General features: G+C 41.9%; 1 protein-coding gene across 1 annotated transcript; it reads right to left on the reverse strand.

Annotated features, from left to right (window-relative positions):
* Positions 1-330: 330 nt before the first annotated feature.
* On the reverse strand, positions 331-13,529 carry ivns1abpa (influenza virus NS1A binding protein a). Its single transcript, XM_074668041.1, has 15 exons — positions 13,318-13,529; positions 8,091-8,387; positions 7,810-7,943; positions 7,184-7,353; positions 7,004-7,079; positions 6,723-6,896; positions 5,430-5,555; positions 3,812-3,922; positions 3,267-3,408; positions 2,833-3,057; positions 2,531-2,652; positions 2,166-2,292; positions 1,926-2,057; positions 1,630-1,803; positions 331-1,537 (listed from the first exon to the last, which is right to left on the reverse strand). Exons 3-15 carry the CDS (start codon positions 7,918-7,920, stop codon positions 1,275-1,277), a joined length of 1,953 nt encoding a protein of 650 aa, XP_074524142.1. The 5' UTR covers positions 7,921-7,943; positions 8,091-8,387; positions 13,318-13,529; the 3' UTR covers positions 331-1,274.
* Positions 13,530-21,809: the final 8,280 nt, after the last annotated feature.

Genomic DNA, 21,809 nt, shown 5'->3' on the forward strand with positions numbered 1-21,809 from the left:
CCTAAAAGACACTTAGAGGGACAGAAAAAAAGCCAGGATTAGTGTGGTAGCCCCAGAGGAAGATGGTGGCAATGAAAGCTTAGAGCTGTGACCAGGGCGGAGTAATTACTAAACATTCAGAGCAAGAGGAGGAGGAGGTAGTAAAGCCTAAATTTAGGATCAGCTGTTGAGAATTTAATTCACGACTTGCAGCATCTGTTTTGACCTTTGGCTTTTAAATACTTTAACCTAAAATACATTCAGTGTTACGAAACCAAACCTCAGTCCTGGTAAGAAGTCATCACTTTAACTCTCTTTGTGACACAGAAAGGAGGCCAAAGACAGAACATGTAGATTTACATGATTTATTAATTAAGAAATGTTACAAATGTGATATTTTCTCGCTCTAACATTCCTTCCAGAAGAATCTGCCAATGCCTGACACTTTAAAACACTAAAGAAAAAAAAAAGGATCTTCAGTAAACTGCATCTCTACGTACATCAATTAGTTAAATCACAATAACAAAAGTTTGGTTAGCAGAAGCATGGTGTGCGTGTGTGGTGTGTGCACAAAAGTAACTAAAACTGGCACTGGTTAGATTCATTGACTGAAGCCGTCTGCTACTACTTTTATTTGATTTCGGTAAATCAGCAGTGTATAAAAAATATAAAAAAGGCCATTGTTTAAGATTGAAAAAGCAATTCCAGCTTGTTTAAAATGACACAAAAAGCCATGACAGGTGTTAATCAACTCGCACTCAAGAGTAAGGCTTCAAACCACTGACCTTTAAATATGTGAGCAAAATTACATTTCCACAACAGAAATACTCTTAAATAAAATTTTGAACTTTCAAAAGTTGTAACCACTCCATACGACCACCTTCCAAGTGAGCACTGAAAGCTAGCTCATCTGAAAACCCTGAACATAGTGACAAACCTTCAGCTCTAAGAGGAAAAGAAAAGCACTAAGTGTATTAAATGTTGGCATGTGACAAAATGAGGAAGAAACAAAATATATACAGCACGAAAAAACATTGTATGCAATATGCAAAGGCGTCATGTTGCTTATGGGCAACAACCCAATTCGTCCCCACACGCCAAATATAAGCCAGTCTTCACTGAAGACCCCTCATCCCAACAAGCCCCGCCCACCCACGACCCACCCACATCCGCTCATACACACTGAACATCACGAAACACGATTACGTCACTAAGCCTGTTAGTTTGGAAAAAGGTGAAGCGCTGTGAAACTCCCCGACCGACCCTCCCTTCCCTCCGCTCTGTCTCCCCCCTCCTCAGTCAGAGAGGGGAGACAGAGACTGGGTGCAGTCGTTCCACTCGTCCGTCTCTGGGTTGTACACCTCCATCGTGTTGAGGAACTCGTTGCCGTCAAAGCCGCCCACAGCGTAGATGTTCTCCCCGAGCATGGCCACACCTGCGTTGCTACGTGATGATGTCATGCCACCCAGCATCCTCCAGTCGTTGCGGGCAGGGTCGTAGACTTCCACGCAGCGGAGTGCGTGGGAGCCGTCGAAACCACCGACGACAAACAGTTTGCCTGGAAGAAAAGGAGCAGATGATGAAGCATGTTGAGAAGTCAGCATTCCCCACAATGAACTTCCTTCTTCTAGAAAGTTAAACTAGTCTCACCTGCGTGAACAGCAACAGCAGCCCCCCTACGAGCCACGTTCATGGGAGCGATCAGGGTCCAGGTGTTGTTCTCTGGGTTGTAACGTTCTACGGTGTTTAGGCAGTTCCAGGATTCAGCTCCTCCAATCACGTACATGAAGCCTTCCAACTCACACACTGCGGCCTGGTGCCTCCCTGAGATCAATATTTCTTCATCAATACAACTTTCTGATTTCCCTTCAGGCCTCCTCAAGAAAAGGGTCCTTAGATAATAATATATGCATCAATAGTAATTTCAATTTCTTGCGTGAACTTACTGATGTTAAGAGAGGCACAATTGGACCAGGTCTTGGTCACAGGGTCAAAAGCATCACAGTTCTTCAGGCCCTTCTGCCCACAGGGGTCCGACCCTCCCACAACATACAGCTTGTTGTTTAATGAGCAGACTCCTGCAAATAAAGGAGAGGAAAGAGTTTAAAGGTTATCTATCTTCAGTCAGTGGCTCTAAAGTCGTCATTAAACTCCACCATCAGTGTCTGAATCCAGGAGGGCCTGACCTGCATTGCAGCGATTGGTCCTCAGCTCTGGCACTTGAGCCCATTCGTCAGCATGTGGATCGTACCTCTCCCCGCAGCTCAGCTCGTCAGAGTGTCCGTTTGAGCCTCCGATCACGTACAGCTGACCCTGAGAGATCAAGCGTTATATGATTATACAACCACCTGACTTGTGCTACCTTGTGCACTCAAGACTTGAAGCACCTGGTTATAAAATGCCAATAAAAATTAGACTCAGATATTTGGGCAGACTGATCAACGCGTATGAGTGTTTGCACAAGACGGCTGTTTAAACACGGTGAAGGAGCACACGTGTCGGTTTATTGTAGAGTCAACAAATTAAGATAGTGACAGGCTGTAAACTGTACCATGAGCACAGCCATCTGGAAACGAGCCCTCGGAGTCCGCATGGGAGCGATGAAAGTCCAGCGGTCCTCTTTGGGGTCATAGCACTCCACAGTCCTCAGACACTCCTCTCTGTTGTAGCCTCCTGCAACAGAATCAACATGCAGCCTTGTTTACATGACCCCATTTGAACAATAAACATTAACAAGATGGAGGAATTCTTTCTTCCAGGATCAGTGTCCATGATATGAAGGTAAAGTCTCCCTTGAGCTACAATTTGACATCTTAAGGATACAGAACCCTGGTAACCCTGCACAGTGCTCACCTGCTGCGATGAGTCTCCCGTTCAGAGCTGCAGTCCCCAGGCCAGAGCGAGCGTAATGCATGGGTGACAGCGGCTGCTCCTCCAGCTCCTCGGGCTGGGCCTCGAAGCTGAGGCTCTTCATCAGACAGGGGGTGGCAGAGGGAGAGGTCTGAGGGCTGCTGCGGCCGTGCAAGAAGATCACACACAACACGCCGTCCAGCACGGCCAGACACAGGTAGGTGTTGTCTAGGGTTATGAGAAGAGAGTGTTAGAGCCACTTGAGGGAGGACAGATTTGAAAAAAATATTAATTAAAGCTGTCAGATTGTAAGTGTTCAGGCCCCCAGAGTTCCAACTTTAATCAAAATTTAATTAAAAGGACTGAAAATTTCCGATTGTATCTGGTAAATCCCATGTTGTTCACACACACAACCACAGACACAGACACACACTTACTTGTGGTCTTCTCAGATGCGATGTACTTCCACTCTCTCCTGGCGGTCTGTTTGGGGGCATTAGCTGCTTGTTTGGATGGGGACAGGCTTCCTGAGGAGCTGCAGCTCATCTGTCTCTGGGCACTCTCTCTCACCGGTTTCTTCTGCAAGAGTACATCGCAGCTACAGAAGCCAAGTCTGCACCACAGGCCCACCAGGGGCTGACACCCGCTGGACTACACTTGGGCTAAAATTTGTCCAAATATGTATTTTGTGCTCAACAAACCACCACAACACTACAGTCTCAGACCACGTAACAATCAGACTCAAAATAAGACAGACATAACTGCTGGCACTCAACTGTTTGAGATTAGCTTTAGCCAGACAGCTAATCTGCTGTCATCAGTCTTTACATTGTGGCTGAACTGAGGGAATAAATGAGGCATGTCTCCTCGTAGCCAGGCGCAGGCAGAGCAGTTTTTTATGCATGGCCGGGCTCACTAAGAGAGCAAAATGCGAGAGAGACTTTCGCCACAAAGAGGCCTGGAGGCACGAGCTGCTGAGTACCTGCACAAACTGAAGGTAGTCCTCCTCGCCACCAAACACCTCACTGTGCCCCTCAATCACCAGCCCTCCATCCACCAGCTTATGGTCAGGTGAGTAGTAAAGTGTTTGCACCTGCAAGACAAACAGCAACAACACACCCATGTGGCTGTCTCCATGGCAACACACTGATAGCCCCAGCATAAGGGGGAGTGAAGGAAAAAGGAAGAAGGAGGAGGGAGGGGGGGCAGTGCTGTGAAGAGGAAGAGGGGGAGGGGACGAAGGCTTGGATCTTCAGTGGCTTGGATAGAAAGCCTCCGTAAAAAAGACGCTGCTGCCATTGAGTGTGTCAGACTATCAGAGAACCTCGTCCATTAGCATCTAAAAAAAAAGAAGCTGGTGAAGAATGTGAGGCTGCATCTGGAGAGATCTTCTGTGGAGAGTGAGGAAGAGGAGGAGGGGCTGCTTGTGAGCCTCTTTCCACTTCTGCTGCCTGGAAACCAGGTCCTCCAGCTGAAGGAGTTGGTCAATAACGGGCAGTCAAATCCAGATGACTATAGAGCAGTTTGTCTTTACGCTTTTCTTCATCTTTACTCTTTGATCATTCATATCAAACAGCATACAGACAATGAACCACATTCTTTTCAAAGGAGATCAAATTACACAAGTGTTCAGTTGCCCATCTTTGGGGAAAACGTTTGAAGAAGGGGAAAAAAAAGAAGGGTCTCCCAAATTTATAAAAATGTGAGATGTTGCTGAAACTATCATCTTGAATGTGACCAAATCATTTACAGGTGGACTGAATGAAGTGTTTGTGCTAAGCTAATCAGTTTGCTTATGTGCAGTGTTGTTCACTGTCCAATGTCAGTGATAAAGGAAGACCCTGAGGTAAACTGGCCTATATGAGAATGTGATGCATGTCTGTCTCAGGTTTGTGATTTGTGGGTGTTGGTAAATGCAGAAATGAGGTGCATCTGTAAATGTGGCATGGACAGATGGGAGCACAGTGTTGCTTGGCTGCAAAGAGGGGCTGCTGAGAGGCAGTAGTGCTCCTCTCCTCCCTCTCTTTTCTCTGACTCATTACCCTGGTGGCTCAGTCCTGGCTCCTCAGTCTGGTCTCCTGCTGCTGCTAATAAACCTACAGGAGAGATAAATCAACCGGGAGGAGTGCCTGTTAGTACCGGAGCGACAAACACTACCTGTTCAGATAGTTCAAAGTGGCAGTGAGGCAGTAGAATTAAAGGTCAGACCTTTTGAGGACCTTTGAGAACCTGTGATTTGTTTTTCAGAGGAGAGGAGCACTGTAATACTCAAATGGGGGTGTATGTAAAACCAACCACATACCCAAAAGAGAACAGCGGAAACATACAAGAAAGCAAGAGCAAACAGCAGCTCTTTCCAGCTCACCTCTAAATTGCAGTATGGTTCAGGGTACAGAGTGTCTTACTGCCAAAACCTCAACAAATCAGAGGGAAAAAAACAACAATCCTGACATAGCAGCATGACAGTGGCATGCCATTTCTACTTCAGCCCCCTTAATGACTTCTTAACGTCAAAAACAGGAGGAGTCAGAGGGAGGGGAAGGGGCAGGGTGGGAATGGATATCAGGCTGAGAGTTGAGACTCCATGTCCCGGTACTGACCTCCTCCATGAGTCGTTCCAGTTGGTCTCCGTTCTCCCAGAGGCTGCGCTGCACCCAGCTGAGCACCTTGGAGTAGAGCTTGCCGTTGCTGGGCAGAGTCAGGTTGTCTTCTAGCATTACTTCTAACTGTAAACACAAGAAGGTAGGAAGCGAGAGTCAGTGTCACACATGGTGGGAGGAAAGTGACAGCTTAACTAAAGACAATCCATCGTTTACTCGAATGGTTGGTTATCAATTGACCTAATGATGAGCATATGTGATACATTCATTACCTGTGAAGGCTTTATCGTGCTGTGGTGACAGGACTAACATTAGCATCACGTCAAATTGCATGGTAATCATCCACACATCCAACTACACCAGTCAACAGGATTAAATTAAACCCTGCCCAAAATATGCCTTAAAGTATAACAGAACGTGATGTATGCATGATTAAGATAATACTACTCATTATATAGTGAGACTGTAGCTGACTGGCTGGCAAAATCGCCACTGATTATCAACCCTTGTATAGCAATTAATTACATGTCAGATTTGTGATTCGGGAGTAAAATAGTGCTAATTACACTTATCATTTCTATCCATCACAATCACCTTAAAACAATCCGATTTACCGGTTGATAATTTTTGATGACACAATCTTCAGTACAAGGTGAAAAAGCATCTGCAGTTTAGTCTTCTGCTTATCAAACAGTGAAAAATATTTACATCTTAGAGGTTATAAATGAAAGATATCTTGTATTCAACTGATGAGGTCATGTTTTTTCAGCATTACACCTTCAGCACAATCCGAAACTGGGTCATTCGAGCCTCAACAGGGTGCATAGTCGTATCCAAAACTAACACTTGATATTTTTGCCCAACTTTCACAACCTTATTTGCAGAGTTCCCCTTTTTTTTAAAGTACAGACTGTCCTCAAGTTGAACTTAAAGTTGCACACTGTGGCCCACCTATGCTGGGACTTTTGCTTTTGACCCCTGCCCTAAACGCATCCTCAGGTGGACTTGGCAGAAGAGAAAGCTACATGAAGCTACATGGAAACGTAGTTCATCTCATATCACAGTTAAAAATACAAAGCGTAATCCTGTCTGGTTTTTATAATTAAAGACCTCAAAAACTGTCACGCTTTTGTTGTCGTACCACCACACATTTTTGTTTTGTTGTGTTCAGTTGCAGCTTCTGGCATGCTATGACAAATTTCAACAGCACAAGTGTTGTGTTCTAGTTTCCTCATCAGAGCAAGTCACAGTTAAGTTCCTTGCACAGAAATCTGTTGAAACTAGATGACGTACCTTAAGGCGGGGAAGTTTGAGGAAGTCTTCCTGTTCAGACACTTCCAGCAGATGGTCCTGGATGAAAACGTCCACCTTGGCCAAAACTCTAGCATCGCCCATAGAGCTGGCAAAGTTCCGTAAAGAGATGGCTTTCTGGGAATCCATTTTAGACAGCAGGTAGTCGCCACAAATCTGAGAAGTGGGATGAAGGTTTTTAAGATTGTGACAACTTTTGTGTATCTATTAAAACATATGCATTACAATCATTTGGCACATTCAAATGTAATCATGAAGCATACCTGTTTGACTCGTTCCATCTTGAACCTTTTGGCGGCAGAGTAAACCTCCTTGACTAGTTCCTTGTCGGCCTTAAGCCTGCGTTACACAGGAGACAGAGTAAAGGAATGTCCATCAATGAGAAAACTCAGAATTTTTGCCATGACAAGGGTTCAAGACAGAAGGTCAAAGGTGCTACTGACTGGGCAGTGTAGGCATAGTTGAGCAAGATCTCCACTGCCTCTGGGTCCAAGTCTTCAAAAGTGACATGTGAGACTCCATGGGGCTCATTGTCACTGTTAAAGATCTCAAACAGGTAGGGACTGCAGCAAGCCAGAACAGCACGGTGAGCCATCAGCTCATGACCACACACCTGACACAGAGAGACAAAAGAAGAAAGATGAGTAAATGTTTGAGTCTGGACACATTTGGTTTAAAAGAAATATCAGTTTCTAACAAGGTGCATACATTTCTAAAAGGACAGCACCAAAAACTATGGTGGGAGCTGGCTTTCTTATTGAGATATGCAAGAACAGAGAATATGAATAACATTGTAATGAGTAGTCAAACCTTTCTTGAGTTTCGCATTTGGAATGACTCACAAGAAACACTTGCTGTAATGACACAAAGTTGTGTCATTACAGGTTTAAAGTGTACATACTGTACATAACATGCATACTTGTGGTGCTGGCTTCATGTGCATTTCAATCTGTTAATACCTCTTAAATATCTCTTTTTTTCTTTCTTAGGCTTTACAGAATGACTGTGTCTCTTTTGTTAAAGTTTTATAACCTATATGTGAGATCATGTGAGTTGGAATCGAACATACCTGCAGTCTAACATCACAGAACTGACCACTCTTTCTCAGAGCGTTCATTTTGGCCACGGTAGAATCCAGGAAACTCTCATCCTCAAAGATCAAATAGCCGTTTGGAATCATCTTGGCAAATTTTAAAGGTTTTTCTGTGTCGGAAAAGCAGAAGAGAAAGTAGTATAAAGCTGTGCAACAGTTGGATGTATTAATTGATGACCAGAGAGCGGATTAGGATTAAATGCCTGCAATGTACATTGTGTATGATAATCTGTTCTATGCATTAGTCATGGCCTCACCTAATGGAGTATAACGTAAATCCAGGAAAGAGCCACTGCTGAGAGTAGAACAGGAACCAAAGGTATGTGACTGGCAAAGCAGACTTAAATCACAGAGGAATCCAAATCTTCTTCACCAGAGGAGAGGAATGGGAAGTTGTTAGAAGAAATGCCAGTTGACTAAACAGGCGTGAGAAGAAGGGAGAGGGGGAGCAGTCGCACGGACAAACTATCAGGCTTGAAGCGACTGTAATCAAGTCCTCGGGATCCCGTTGGCTATAGAGTTGTCCTTATTCTGTGTTGGTGATACATTATAACCTGAAAGAAACACAGAAAAGGAAAACATCACATGACTTTAATTGTTTCAAATGAAGACTAAAAAATAACTCATTTTGAAATCAATACCGCTTGTTAGTGGCAATCAAAAAACACTAACACGAGTCGCTCCACGTGTTGAAACAGGGCAGCCGAGCACACATCTTATTCCAGAAACCTTTAACGTAGGCATTCATTGAACTCAAGCTTACAAAGTTTCAAAATCACTCGTATAATTGAAAATGAATCATAATCAAACACAAAGACTACCTTATCCATTGCCACTTTATCCAATCAAACTGAACTCAGGATGAAAACTCAGCATTTAATCCTTCCATGCCTTCTACCACGAGGCAAACAGCTTCACAAGCCAAGTCCATGCCTTTGAAACTCCTCCTGTACAAACCACCTACTTTAGGATCTTAAATCTTCACACCTGCTGCTACGTCCAGCCAAGCCAAACACAACTGTTTAATCCATCTCTCGCCTTCCACTCGGTCTCTGCTCTCTGTGCAGAAAGGCCACTCCAGCTCTACCCTATGTGACAAGCCCCCTGTCTGGCTCCTCCCTGTAGGAAAATCTTGACGTATGAGGAAAAGGGGGAACAACCTGTGACAGTTTGTTGCTGCCAGTCAATCTGTGAAATACATTTACTTCACAGTTTTTAAAACCACCTTCAAGGTTATGACTGTTAAAAGAATTTATATACTTAAACCCTGCCCTACAAGCCCCACCTACAAACCCACCCACACACGTATGTCCCTTCCAATCCCAGCACTTCATCATGAGACATTTAGCTCTGCTGGTTAACAATTTTTGACTTCACTTGCTACCAAGTTTCACAGACTGAACTAAATCAAAAAGGTTTCACTTGTACTGAACAGATGTCCACAAAAACTAATTCAACCGACTTCATTCAAATGTGTGACCACCTCACCACTATGCCATCTGCAGTCGGAAAATTTATTCCAACAGTTTGAGCACCATCTGACATGAGGAGAAGGGGCAGGAGTGACCACGACAGCTGCCCTGAAGTCTGAAACTGAACCCTCACTCTATGTGACAAGACTTTCCTGGAAAGCGTAACCTCGGACAAATCTTGATCCAAATTCCATGAGATTCTGGTGAATTTAAACAAAAAATTCACTCAGCAGCATGTAGACTTTACTTCTGTGGTCAGCTGCATATTTCAGTTGCAGCACGAGAATCATTAGGTAACAAATAAAATCCCCTAGGTTGTGTGTGGAACTTCTACCAGTTATCTGAGGCAGGAAACCTGCATCAGATAAACGCTCTGCCCCTCTGAAAAACATGTGACCCTCGGAGGCATTTCACAATTTCCTCGTTGAACAAAAAGCAAAAACTAAAATTCAAATAATCTGCAGCCTTGCAGGAGCTTTAGCAGGAACGGTTTTAAATCTGTCACACTCAGGGTGTATACTTGAAGTTAAAGAGCTATGTATAAGTGGTGTGCAATGTACATATCAGACAGATCTGCATTACAGCAGACAAACAGTACGCTCTTTGTTGCTTCTGAAACAATAACAGTCTTCTCCAAAGTCAGGTGGTGTGATAGAATGATACAGAAACACATTTCTGCAAAGCCAAGGCTAAATGTGAATACACAGTAAAGACTAAATATTTTTAAATTCGTCTTGGACTTTTTTTTTTCTGTGTTCAAGAACATACACACACTTCAAACTCAGGAAGTCACTGAGTGTTCAAAGAAATGTTATCAGGTTCATGCCTTCAAGGTAAACGCTTGTAAAAATAATGACGGCAACGTGTGAAAGGTACAAGAAAAATCTAAACGTTGTGTCAGTGCCAAACTTGTTTCACTGTCTGATTAAACAAACGATTCATGGTTCTGACAGGTACAAATAACTTCCCCAAGATACAGTCTGCCTCACAGCACTACAGCTGTAGCTTTTGGAAAGATGTTTGAAAGACAGCTATTTAACCACTGAGCTAAGATCGCTTGGAAATGTTCCACAACTTTTTATTGGAAACGGACTAGTGCCACTGCACATGCTAAGACATAGTCTTGTTATTCTGCACTGAGCAGCCTTTACAGCAGAGTTGGCATGGAGAGCTATAATTCACCCAGTCTGTGTGGATGGAGGAAACACTGACCCAGTTTTGAGTTGTTACGCAATCCCTGGCAGAGGGCCCCTTGTTAAGGCTCAGAGCTCAACTCCTCCACATGGTAAGGTCCAACACACTCGCCTGTTGCCTTTTTTTTCCTTCCTCATTTCCCCACACAGCTCTCAACCCCAACTTTCTGCCTGGCGTGCCACACCCTCAGCCTTCTAGATGATTCTTTAATGCAGTGTTTCTGCTTCAATCGCAGCTGTGATTAAATATGTAATCCTCTGTTAACTAAGAGAAACCATCTTGGACCAGTGGTCCTCTTGAAAGCAGATAATTACATTACATTTAAAATTATGCAGGCACACACATAAAAAAGGGACATCTGATCCCAACTAATAGATCAGTGCTGATCCAGGCACTTTTTAACTGATCAGGGATCAGTATTTGAGCCAATTCTTTCACCTTGGTTTACCTCAGCTGTCTCTGAGCATGTCTGTATTGCACCTGCCACATAACGGCAACAACTGCTTTATGGCGGCATTTGGTAACTCTCTAAAGGTGAAAGCTTACACCAAACACGGGGCAATAACTTAAGAAGAACTTTTTGCCAGAGCAAATAGGCTGAAAAGATTACAGAGAAGGTGATTAAATTCATTGATTATCTCTGGGGCAGACACTGCAGGTTTTTGTTGTCTTCTGAATCCAGTTCGTCCTTCTGACACAGTATTACTGAAGCTGTGCAGCAAAGACTGTGACAACATACAAGGGGATTTAAAATTGAATGCGACAACTCTTGGTTTCATCAGACAGTTGGGGCTAATAATGCTGTTAAATATCAACTGAAATGGATTTCTTTTACTGTACTGGTCACTCATAAATGAAGTGATGGATGAAAATCAAATCTGTTACATGGTTAAAATGAAGCAGCAATGCAGATAAACAGAAGGAAAATGGGGATAACTACATTATGGTATAGAAAAACCTCAATAATGCCAGTAACATTAATAAAGAGGAATTGTATCTAACTTTCTATTCAAATTATGAGTCATTTTGTTGGAAATAGAAGCAAGTACTACAATTTTCGGACGTGGTTCTTCTTTTGGTAACTGGATTAAAAAAAACAGTGGTCAGATAAAGTCAGTGACTTTACAAATGGGAATTCACATACAGTCAAACCAAGCCAGGCAGACTGTGAGCTTCATATGTAGGCAAATGTGCATAGGCCTGAAAACCAGAGAACAAAAGAGAAGAGAACAAAGATAGAAAAAGGAGAAAGAGCTAGATTGTTCGCAACTTTGTCACAGAAGGGTAGCTCTGAATGTATTTTCTCGCTCCATTTTCTCATCTGATTACTCAGGCACAATTGCAGGTCTGACTCTGAACAATCAATGCTTGTTAGACACCCCTCTAGTGGTGAAGAGAGGAAATGCTGGATATTTCACCCAGTTTTACAGTGTGGAAATTTACTGCTTCATTGTAACACCCCATGAGTGGGGGAATCCAAATATGATGTTTCTACAGGGAGAGGAGGCGTAGGTAAACATTGGGTTGCTAGATTGTCAAAAGAAATCTTTATATTTTATAACACAGCAGGATGAGAATAAAAATACAGTGAAATCTCAACAGGCCCAGTATATAAAAAATAGAATTAAAAGGAGAATATGTCGCAGCACACATATCCAACATAGCTTACAAAATTCCATGTAGAATTTCGCAAAATCTTTCACCTGCAGTATTATTTCAGGGATTTTTCATGTGATTGCCAGATCCAGTGCCAGATTAGGAGCATTGTAGGTTACACACCATCGTGTTACAAAGGCAACTTGCAGTCAGGAGACACTTTAAACTACTACAAGAGAGACAATTTCCATTAACTTCATAATCGACCAAATACTGCCGAAAATGTTCAACGTCGACAGTGAGACGTAAATTCTATGCCAAGACTGGTCACAGCCCATGAAATCTCACACAATGTGGTACCATAAGAAGGGTGAATAAAGGACAGGATGTACCCATGCTACTTTACAAACCATGCCATCCCCCTATGGGCAAGGCTTACAATTGGCCAACCAGTATCCTGCAAAGCAATGCCGTTAATCTGCCTGCAACCTCCTCCTCCTCCTCCGCTAGAGTAGCTACCGTACCAGGGCCATGATGTCTGGCTATGTGCCAGGAGTCATATACCTAGTCCCGACATACATCCCGCCACCAGAAAGTAGGTCAGCAACGAGACCCCCCAAAAAAATCAGGTTTACGCGTTTTTAAACGATTATGCCCTCTGTAGACAAAGAAATACCTTAGCTCGACGTAGAGGGCACAAAACTAGAGGCAACCTGCTTCAATCTGTAAGAGATGGAGAGGCACGCGCTACAGCTGTTAGCATGTTAGCCTCCTCACCAGGCAACCTGCTGCTGCTTAGCTAGGATGAGGAGCGAGCAGACAGCCACACCGGCTTCACCATACAGAATGAGACACGGCGCATGTATCCATGTGTTTGTCTTTGTCAAAAGGGAAAGTATCAGTTGTTATCCGTTAGCTGTTAATAAAACGTTAGGATGAAAAGGCGCGCCCGTCGCTAGTCGAGCGGAAGGAGGTGTGTGACATTGCCCGCGCCCGTAACTACAATATTATTCTAGTCTTTTCCACCTTTTCCTAAATGAAACAAGAAACACCAGACACTATACGTGAAAATATACATTAATGAATGCCTTTGGGAAAGAGTGACAGACCCCTTCACCAAAAGTCAGATTTAACGGTCGCTTCACCTTTCACCAACCACGTTACTTGACTGAAATGCATTATTTCCGCTACGTAATTGGTAAAGAAAGAAGAAATGTCTTACCTGAGGCGTTTGACAACAAATGATATTAGACATATTTAATGCGAATTCAGAGTTTGGTTGGTTCGGCTAAGAAGAAAGGCGCAACGCGGCTTCAGGCACGGCTTGACGGGCTGTGGTAGGTGTCTCTTCCCTCTCTGTAGGACAAGCACGTCCACTCTGCGTCTAGTCTGGACTAGATCTGACAGTATGGCCGGTTAGTGACGGGAAGGCGCGCGCTCCCGACAAAAACCCCGACTGAACGCCACGCCGCCTGTGACGTAAGACCAGTGGGCGGGCCTACAACGCCCACTTACACTGAGAGTGATGAAATCTTGAGTGTTAAACAAAGCAAAGCACTTGAAAGGTAGGTGAGGCAGTTTTCTAGGGAATTTTCTGAGCCAGCCTTCTCATGATGAAATACTTTTACAACGACAGATATGGTCCGCGCCGAAAGACAGCCATTCATAAATAAGCCCAAAGGATAGATAGATAGATAGATAGATAGATAGATAGATAGATAGATAGATAGATAGATAGATAGATAGATAGATAGATAGATAGATAGATAGATAGATATTTTTATGTTCTTGAGCTGTTACACTAGTTTTACCAGCGGAGAAAAGATCCATTGGTCTTGAGTTCAGCAGATTTATTGACCAAATGCTTAAGGTAATGATTTATAATTACCCAGCTTGACCTTGAGGTTGAAAAACAAAAGATAGTCAAAACATCACCCCCTGTCTGCCTAGTAGGATTCAGCAGTTTTAATATTAAAATACACTTTCCGTGTGAAATTCCACTTCTCCTGGGTCTAACCTTGGGCTATATTTCCTCATTGCTTTAACTCATAAATTCTTACAGTCTCTAGTTGTGTCTTGTGCTTTCTGAGTGCATTAGCCATTCTGAAGCTGTCACTCTGCCAGATTCGCTTACCATTTGTCATGCTCTCCTTTAAGGTGTCAATGAGTCATGACTGCATACTTCAGTAAGCACCCCCTATAAGTGGTTTGATATCCATTAAGAAGGAACATCCAGGTTTTATCCCTCTCTACTACTGGAGGTAGAGGGAGAAACCATTCACCTGCAATCATGGTGTCAGGCTAAATTCTACTTCAGTAGTTTAGTAATTAGATTAGAGGATAAGAATTGCTCTAATAGAACCATGTCAGCCAACCTCTTCATGATGGGAGTGTTAGTCTTCTTGTAAAGTTGTTTATGGAGACCTGACACCAAATAGGATTCATTGACAGCTGCAGAAAAGGATTTTGCCTCAGACTCAAAACTCCACTCTCCACTGTGTTGAAAAACAAAATAACAAGACAAGCCAAGCGCTGAGTCAACACAGGTTAGTTTTATCAACATAAAGTAATCTCTCTTTAACAGCTCCAGTGCTGAGATTATTACTGCCGCACGTTTTGATTATGTCCATGCTGGGTTGACATTCCTGACAAGGTGAGAGAAGTTATTGCCGGCAAACAGGGGAGAAATATGGCTGCTTTCCAAGAATGGTCACCTGTTTCATATTTCACCTCTAATGCTCTCTCTGTCTTTTTATATTTACTGTGTTCACGTGTGCCTGCACTGGGAAGGGAGAGCCCCCATGCAGACAAACCAGCTTTCAGGTCAACAACAAGAATGTTCTCAACAAATGAAAATGAAGTATTATTCAACCCAACAATAACTGGAACAATGTGACTTTAAATATAAACACAGAGCTGATGCAGTAATGGTGCATTTCATCTGAAAACAACATTCTACAAACCCAACACCAGAGCACCTACTGTCCCATTAACATGCCTTTCTCACATACCTTTTTTTCCTCAGCAAAATCTCATTCACTCTCTTCTGCACTGTCTGCAGACTTGAATGAAAAACCCTGCCAAGCATCTAGCACAGCCTCAGATAGGATAGTGGTGATTAAAGCTGATGGAGTGAGGCCAACTTTTCTAGCCTGACTTAATGGTTTTCCCAGGAGGTGTTTAAAGAATTGGACCTTGACCAAGAAGATGAAAAGACACTGAATATGTTAACAGATACTAATTTGTATCCAAAGTGGCATTGCCATTGTAAGGTTTATTGAATTAGAAGATAATGAAAGTGCATACATTCGCTGTGTGATAACTAACAACTTTTGTGAGTGAGGTGTCTAGGGCTTTTTTGTCTGTGCCCAAGAGATGTGGAATTAATGCTGTAAATTCAAATCACCTAAGATTTACCTCCTAGTATTTTTAGAGTATGATATGATCACATAATGAATCCTATTTAGTACCATGAAATACAGCTCTTGTGAAATGTAACAGTCCCCTCACTTATTGTCCAAAAAATAAAAACTACTGGTATGGAAAAACATACAAGATAGCTTGAATTCAAGCATCTGTCCTTTGAAGGCTGTAAGGTGACTGTTCATAGCACAAATTAACAGCAAAGAGGAATACCGGCCTGCATTTTGGAAGTAATTTTTATACTTTCTATCATAATGACATGCACTATAACGCGTGCATCACAAATGGATAACACAACACTGGCTCTCATCAGTTTTCATTTTGTCATCTCCAAATATTATTTCTAGTACACGTGACTCATACATCACTGCCCCATGGTCAGCTTTTTCAATATTGAGAATGGCTGTGTTTTCTCATGCGTATGTGTATATATGCGTACATAGAATAATCTCAGAAAAACATGCTTGTTCTGTCTTTGTCTTGTTCCAACACAAAGGAGGCAGCTTTCAGTTTGCTGAGTCATCTTGTAAACTCTGGCGCCCTCTTCATTCTTTTATTCTACAGAGATTTGTTCAGTGAGGCAGCAGAAATGTGTTCTGACAAGGACACCATGAATATTTTAGGTATCTGGGCCTAGCAGTAAGTAACACGTGGCTGGTAGTTCTGTGTTGGAGGAGTCAAGACAAGCAGGAGGTTTTAGTCTTGTGAAGAGGATATTGCCATCTTAAAAACACTGCATATTTGTTTTTGAAGAGTATTATCCTTAGCATGGGATATTTTAAACTACTCAATACTGATTTTAACTGAAGTAAAAAGAAATTAATCAAATGTAGTGGAACAGGCTATATATTTTGAAGCATACAAATAAAATCACACATACCTTCTCACCTCACTACCCCTAACCCTAGGACAAGAGAATGACAACTGGACCATGTGCACTACATAGTCCTCTGATAAGGCACTGATAAAGTGTAAAAGTTGCTGAGTTAATCTTCTAATGGCAGACCAGTGATATCCACAAAACAGTGGCAGTGGTTTCTATTGCTGACACAAAGGTGAAAAGACTTTGGTCATTTTAGTCCAATGTCATCCAAGATGTGCACAACTGTGAGGCACCAGACGTCAGAGATTTAGGATTATTTCCAAAGGCTCAAGCTTTTGCTGTCTCATTTGCAATATCATTATTTTCATCCTGTATCTTATAAATTGATGTTGAGTGCAGAGAAGAAGCTATTTCGGTACCTCATGACAGTCCACATTGTCCATCATATTCACACTGCAGCCATTCTCCTTTGTTGTCATGCTTGTGGTTGCACATTATGCCATTGTATAATAACTTGTGAATTATGTAAAACACAGAAGGCTTTTTTATGTAACTTGCCTCTTCATTTGAACAATCATTTGAATTCAGTGGCGGATACTAAGAGTAAACAACGGCATTCAACAACTTGAAGCCAACATTACAGTGAACTAAATTTCAGCATAAAACTGTTAGTTATGAAACTGAGGGTGATTGTGGCTGAGAACCTTTTGAATTCTTTTGTTAGCTTTTGTTGACTCTGCTGTCAGAACTTTCTGTTGTCGCAACCGCTAATATTAGCTTTAGCCAGTTCCTTGCTAACATTTAGCAACTCTAAATTAGCATACTGTACTAATAGCAAAGTTGTATGCTTTCCCTTTTGGATTGTGTAAACGAACATTAGAGCCACTTGTCAGCCATTTCTTTGCTAACACTGTCCCAGCTATAAAGTACATGCGTTGAAGCACCTGGTTAGGAATTTCAGCTTTCCAAGTAGGCCTATGTATTGGGCACTTTTGGTTGAATAAAGTTAAGGGTAATTCTAAGCTAAGAGTAATGTCCTCCTTAGCCAACGGCTAACTGCTAATGTCACTAATGTAGCTATTAGGCTATCGGTGTAATTTTAACTTGGAATGGCAGTTTTTCCCCCTTGAATTTTCCTTTTTGTTGTGTTAAAGCTCAAAAATTGTTGAAGCACAGTTAGATGCTATGAAATAATTTCAACTCTGACCCTGTAATCACAGAAGAAAGCAAAATTGAAGAACTAATACTGTCTAAACTCCAAAACAACCAAGTCAACAGAGAAACCACAAACCATGTGCATGGCAGAGAGTGATTGGCACAGGGGTTGAAACTTCTAGTTTTAATGCAAATTGATTAAAACTACTCTCCTGTAGCCATGTTAATTGATGAATAAACTCTAAAACTGTTGTGTGAGTAAACAAATGTTTGACTAGCTTGATTTTGTCATTTCAATTAGACCATCTAAATGGTATAGGCACTACAGTGATATCCACAACATTTTTTTATTCCACTACTAAATGATAAAAGGTTTAATTTCAAGGTTATATTCAAGTCTATATGGAACTAATGAAACTGCCTTCAGCATAAATAAGCAGCAATTCAAGCCATCAGTTACAGCTTGATGATAAGTTCCAGCTAACACCCTCTGCTGCAGCTGATAGTGTGACTCTGCAGACCTTAAGTGGCTCAGTGTACTCATACAGACTCTCTCTGGTCTTTCCCACAGAGCTGTGCCAGTCTCACCCCCAGTCCTCACAGGAGGAAGCATCACAAGAGTGTCACAAGAGTCTGCAGAAAATTCCTCTCAGACTCTCTCTATTCAAACCTCCACACTCATGTGGTCTGTTCCACTCTGTGAAAGTGGGTCAGTTTAAGATAGCTGTTCCAGAATAAAGGTTTGGTAAGTGGCACACTGACTGAGATGCTATCTTTACGTAATGCCGAACTGGACTCCCTGGAGGGCACACTGCCTTCCTGTAAATGTACTGAGAACTCTAATTAACTGGAAAACAACAGCCTTCGTGTTGAGATTAAAATACTGACCGAGCCTCACTCTGATGCTGTTCTGTACAGACAAGACCCACCTGTTCACTGCCCTCAAGCAAATGCAGAGAGAACAGCAGACTTTAAGTCAAAAAAGTGATGGGGAAACACAGATATGCATGTGAAACTTGCAATGAATTTTAACTTCGTTTTAGATACAGACAAGTCTAGGAGTTTTTAGTATATACAAAGCATACCACAAGACATTCACAAATGGCAGAGGTATTTCAGTCTATATTCTCCAAATGCATTCAGATGTCAGGATCCTTGAACCCCACTTCCATCAAATCTTGCCCTTTGACCTCTGAACTTTAACCATGATGTGACGCAACAATCCACAGGCTTCTGAAACGTGACAACAAGCCACGCTGCGACACCCAGAAGTGACCCAAAAAACATTAACCTGATAATTTTTCTGTATGAACTCCATGAATCAACCATTTATTAATGCACTCAAGGTGTAAAAGCTTTCAAGACTTAACATGAAAACAGAAATGTAGATAACCACGCATATAGTGAACTTTAAAGTTTTTTACCTGATTTTTCTTATTCCAAGAGAAGGCACTCGTGTGTCACTGGAGATGTTAAAAAAATAAATGTACAAACTCTGTTCAGGGACAATGAGTGCTTATAAAGGTTATAAAAAAATCAATTCAAATCATCAATATCTTCAAAGAAAATCAGATCAATATCAGACAACAGATTGACTCATCAGTTTGGCAGAAATTGACTGTCAGATGTGGCCATGTGTTTGGATGTTAGGCAAATCAAACAACACATGATCTCTCCTAATCTGTAGTCTTGTATGCATGTGACTGTGTTTGCTCCTCTATTTTTCCACGTACTGACTGCTTTAATCTGTTCCTTGTCACTCTGTTTTTATCCCTCTATCCTTTTTTGAATAATCCTTGTGCCTGAAGTGTTTAGAATTTATTTAATGTGTCTTTCTTTGAGACATCTGTCTGCCTTTTAATGCTGTAAATCACTAGCAAGGATTTTAAATTTGATGCTTACCCTCTCTTAGCTCTCGTCTCTCTTTCTCCCAGCTGCTTAGACAGGATAATCTCATAAAACCTCATACACATTATAGGGAGCCAGGAGCAAGTGTGAATGTGATTTTATTAGAATCACAGAAATGGCTTAATATCAGTGTCAGAGACATCAGGTAAAAGTTAATTCTCAGGGTGCTTGAGAAAAATATTAAGGGGAAATAGCAGATGTTGTTAACAGGAAATTAATCCAAAGATATTAATTATTCAAGATGAAAGCCGCGTATGAGCGCACGTACAAAGACTCCTCTGGGTTTTGTGTTTACTTCACAACAAGGAGCTGGGTTGATTTGAGGACATCAAAAACAAAATCGTGAGAATAGCACGACAGCTTCCTTTTGCTGCTTAAAATAGAAACAGTTGCTTTAATCCAACTTTAAAGCTCTCATCATCTCTTGATCTTCTCCCCCATTGCTTGGACTGCTTTTGAAATCTTCCTTTTGACTGGCACACTATCACTCTGTTAAAGATATACTCAAATACCTCCCAATCTCTCTCATGCTCACTGAGTTACAAAATATGGTATGGTGTCACTCATGTTAATCTGGGTTTAGAGTTTTTTACCTGTTTTCTACTTATGTAAAAACTCTGACTCTCCTTCTTTACACTGAATACAGCTCCATGCTCTGTGCGTCTTTGATTCTTCCTCATCCTCCTCTGCTGTATTTTAATAACTCATGCGTTGCTCTCTAAACACTTCACCCATAGTAACACGGGGTTGTTGAGAGAAGCTGCCAGCGAAGTCTAATTAGCTGTGTACCAACGGCCAGCTCATCACACTCTGTTCTGCCTAATGAGCTGGTTAGCAGCATTTGCCCTTTGAGGATACAATGATGCACATTAGTGTTGCTCACCTTCAGATCATAACCAGAAACACGTTTCGAGGCTATGGTGTATGAACTTTTTGCTGTTGCATTACAGACATCTGCGTCATCAGAGTTAACATCATTATTTTGATTCTATGAAAAACTGTAAACTTACTGCCTCTCTTGCTGCAGAGGAATAAAGATGTGCTGCCTGTGATAATATCGGAAGGAAAAATTTATTGATTGCAAATTAGAAAAATCATGTCTTTCCTGACCAGAGACATGTTCAGACCTGCTTGGAAAGCAGGCCAAACTGGAGCACTGACTTAGTGGGAGTGGCTTGTGTTGTATTTGCTTACACCTGAATGAGCAGCAGGAACAATTTACCTGGTCACATCAGAAAAACCACCAGTTTGAAGTCTTTCAAGAAACAAACCGCTCAGTTTTTATTAGATCAATTAACCAATCTATCATCACATACTTTTTTTGTTTTCCCATTTTTCTCCTATTCCTATTTTACTAACACTATATTGATTTCTTTCTGTTTAATTTGTATTTTCCTTTCTTTATTTTTTCTTTTGCAAAATCATTTTGTATGGTTTGTTATTTATTTCATTCTCCTTAAAATGGTAGCCAAAGAAATTTGAAATTCAAAGAAAAAATGCTTTTTGTTACCTTAGACTGTGTAAAACATAAAATCATCTCTCACCCAATCAGCTTCCGAAGAGGCTCTATGTACAGTGGTGTGCATGGGGGGTGGGGTTAAACAAGTGCCAAAGTCCCCCTTTTGGGAGTCAACAGGTGTGCTAACGTGCCCTCGAAAACACAAGGAACTTAGTGCCCTCTTCAGCGGCAGGAATGCGCTGTATGTGTCTGTTTTTCTTTTCGTCCCTGCCCCTAAAAAGTCCATGCTACCCAAAGATAATGAAGCCCAAATATGGCAGCCACCAAATTGAAAATGCTGACTCAATCCACTTATTGATCAGTCTAACCACAGGCGAAGAGGTGGAGCTTACAGGGTAAATAGCAAATAATAGTATTGAATTTTGGAGGCAGCACCGCAGGTGGCTTATCAAATCTGAGGGGGTGCATGGGACACCTCTGGACTTGCCCTGTGTTATTCCAAGTTTATTTATTTACAGTGTTGAAAAGAATATACACAGGAAGGAAAAAAATATTGCACAAAAAGCTTTGTTTTTATTATCATTCACAATAAATCATTAGTCTTTCCACACTCATTATCTTGTAAAGGAATTTTTTGCAGTGAGTCATTTCCCCTTAGTGTCAATAACCAGGACACAGCTGAGCACAGCTGCGGATTTTGCAATAGGATTCTTTTGTGTTTGACCGACTGATGGGGGCTATCCCTAAAACAGGAGGAAATAAACTGTGTCCTAGATAAAATCCCAGGTCAACCTTTAAAGCTTGCGCTCACATGTGTGCACATGAGCGGTCACACATATCTGTGCACACAGGCGGTTGGCTATCAGTAAAGGTCTCTCTAAGAGGTTTAACTTTTAACCAGTGTGCCCCCGGAGGATGGGTCTTACATCACTTTGACCCTAGCCAC

This window comes from Halichoeres trimaculatus, unplaced genomic scaffold (genome assembly GCF_033239565.1).
Source record: "Halichoeres trimaculatus isolate MK-OKI-2021-1 unplaced genomic scaffold, fHalTri1.1 fHalTri1_scaffold_4, whole genome shotgun sequence".
Taxonomy (NCBI): Eukaryota; Metazoa; Chordata; class Actinopteri; order Labriformes; family Labridae; genus Halichoeres; species Halichoeres trimaculatus.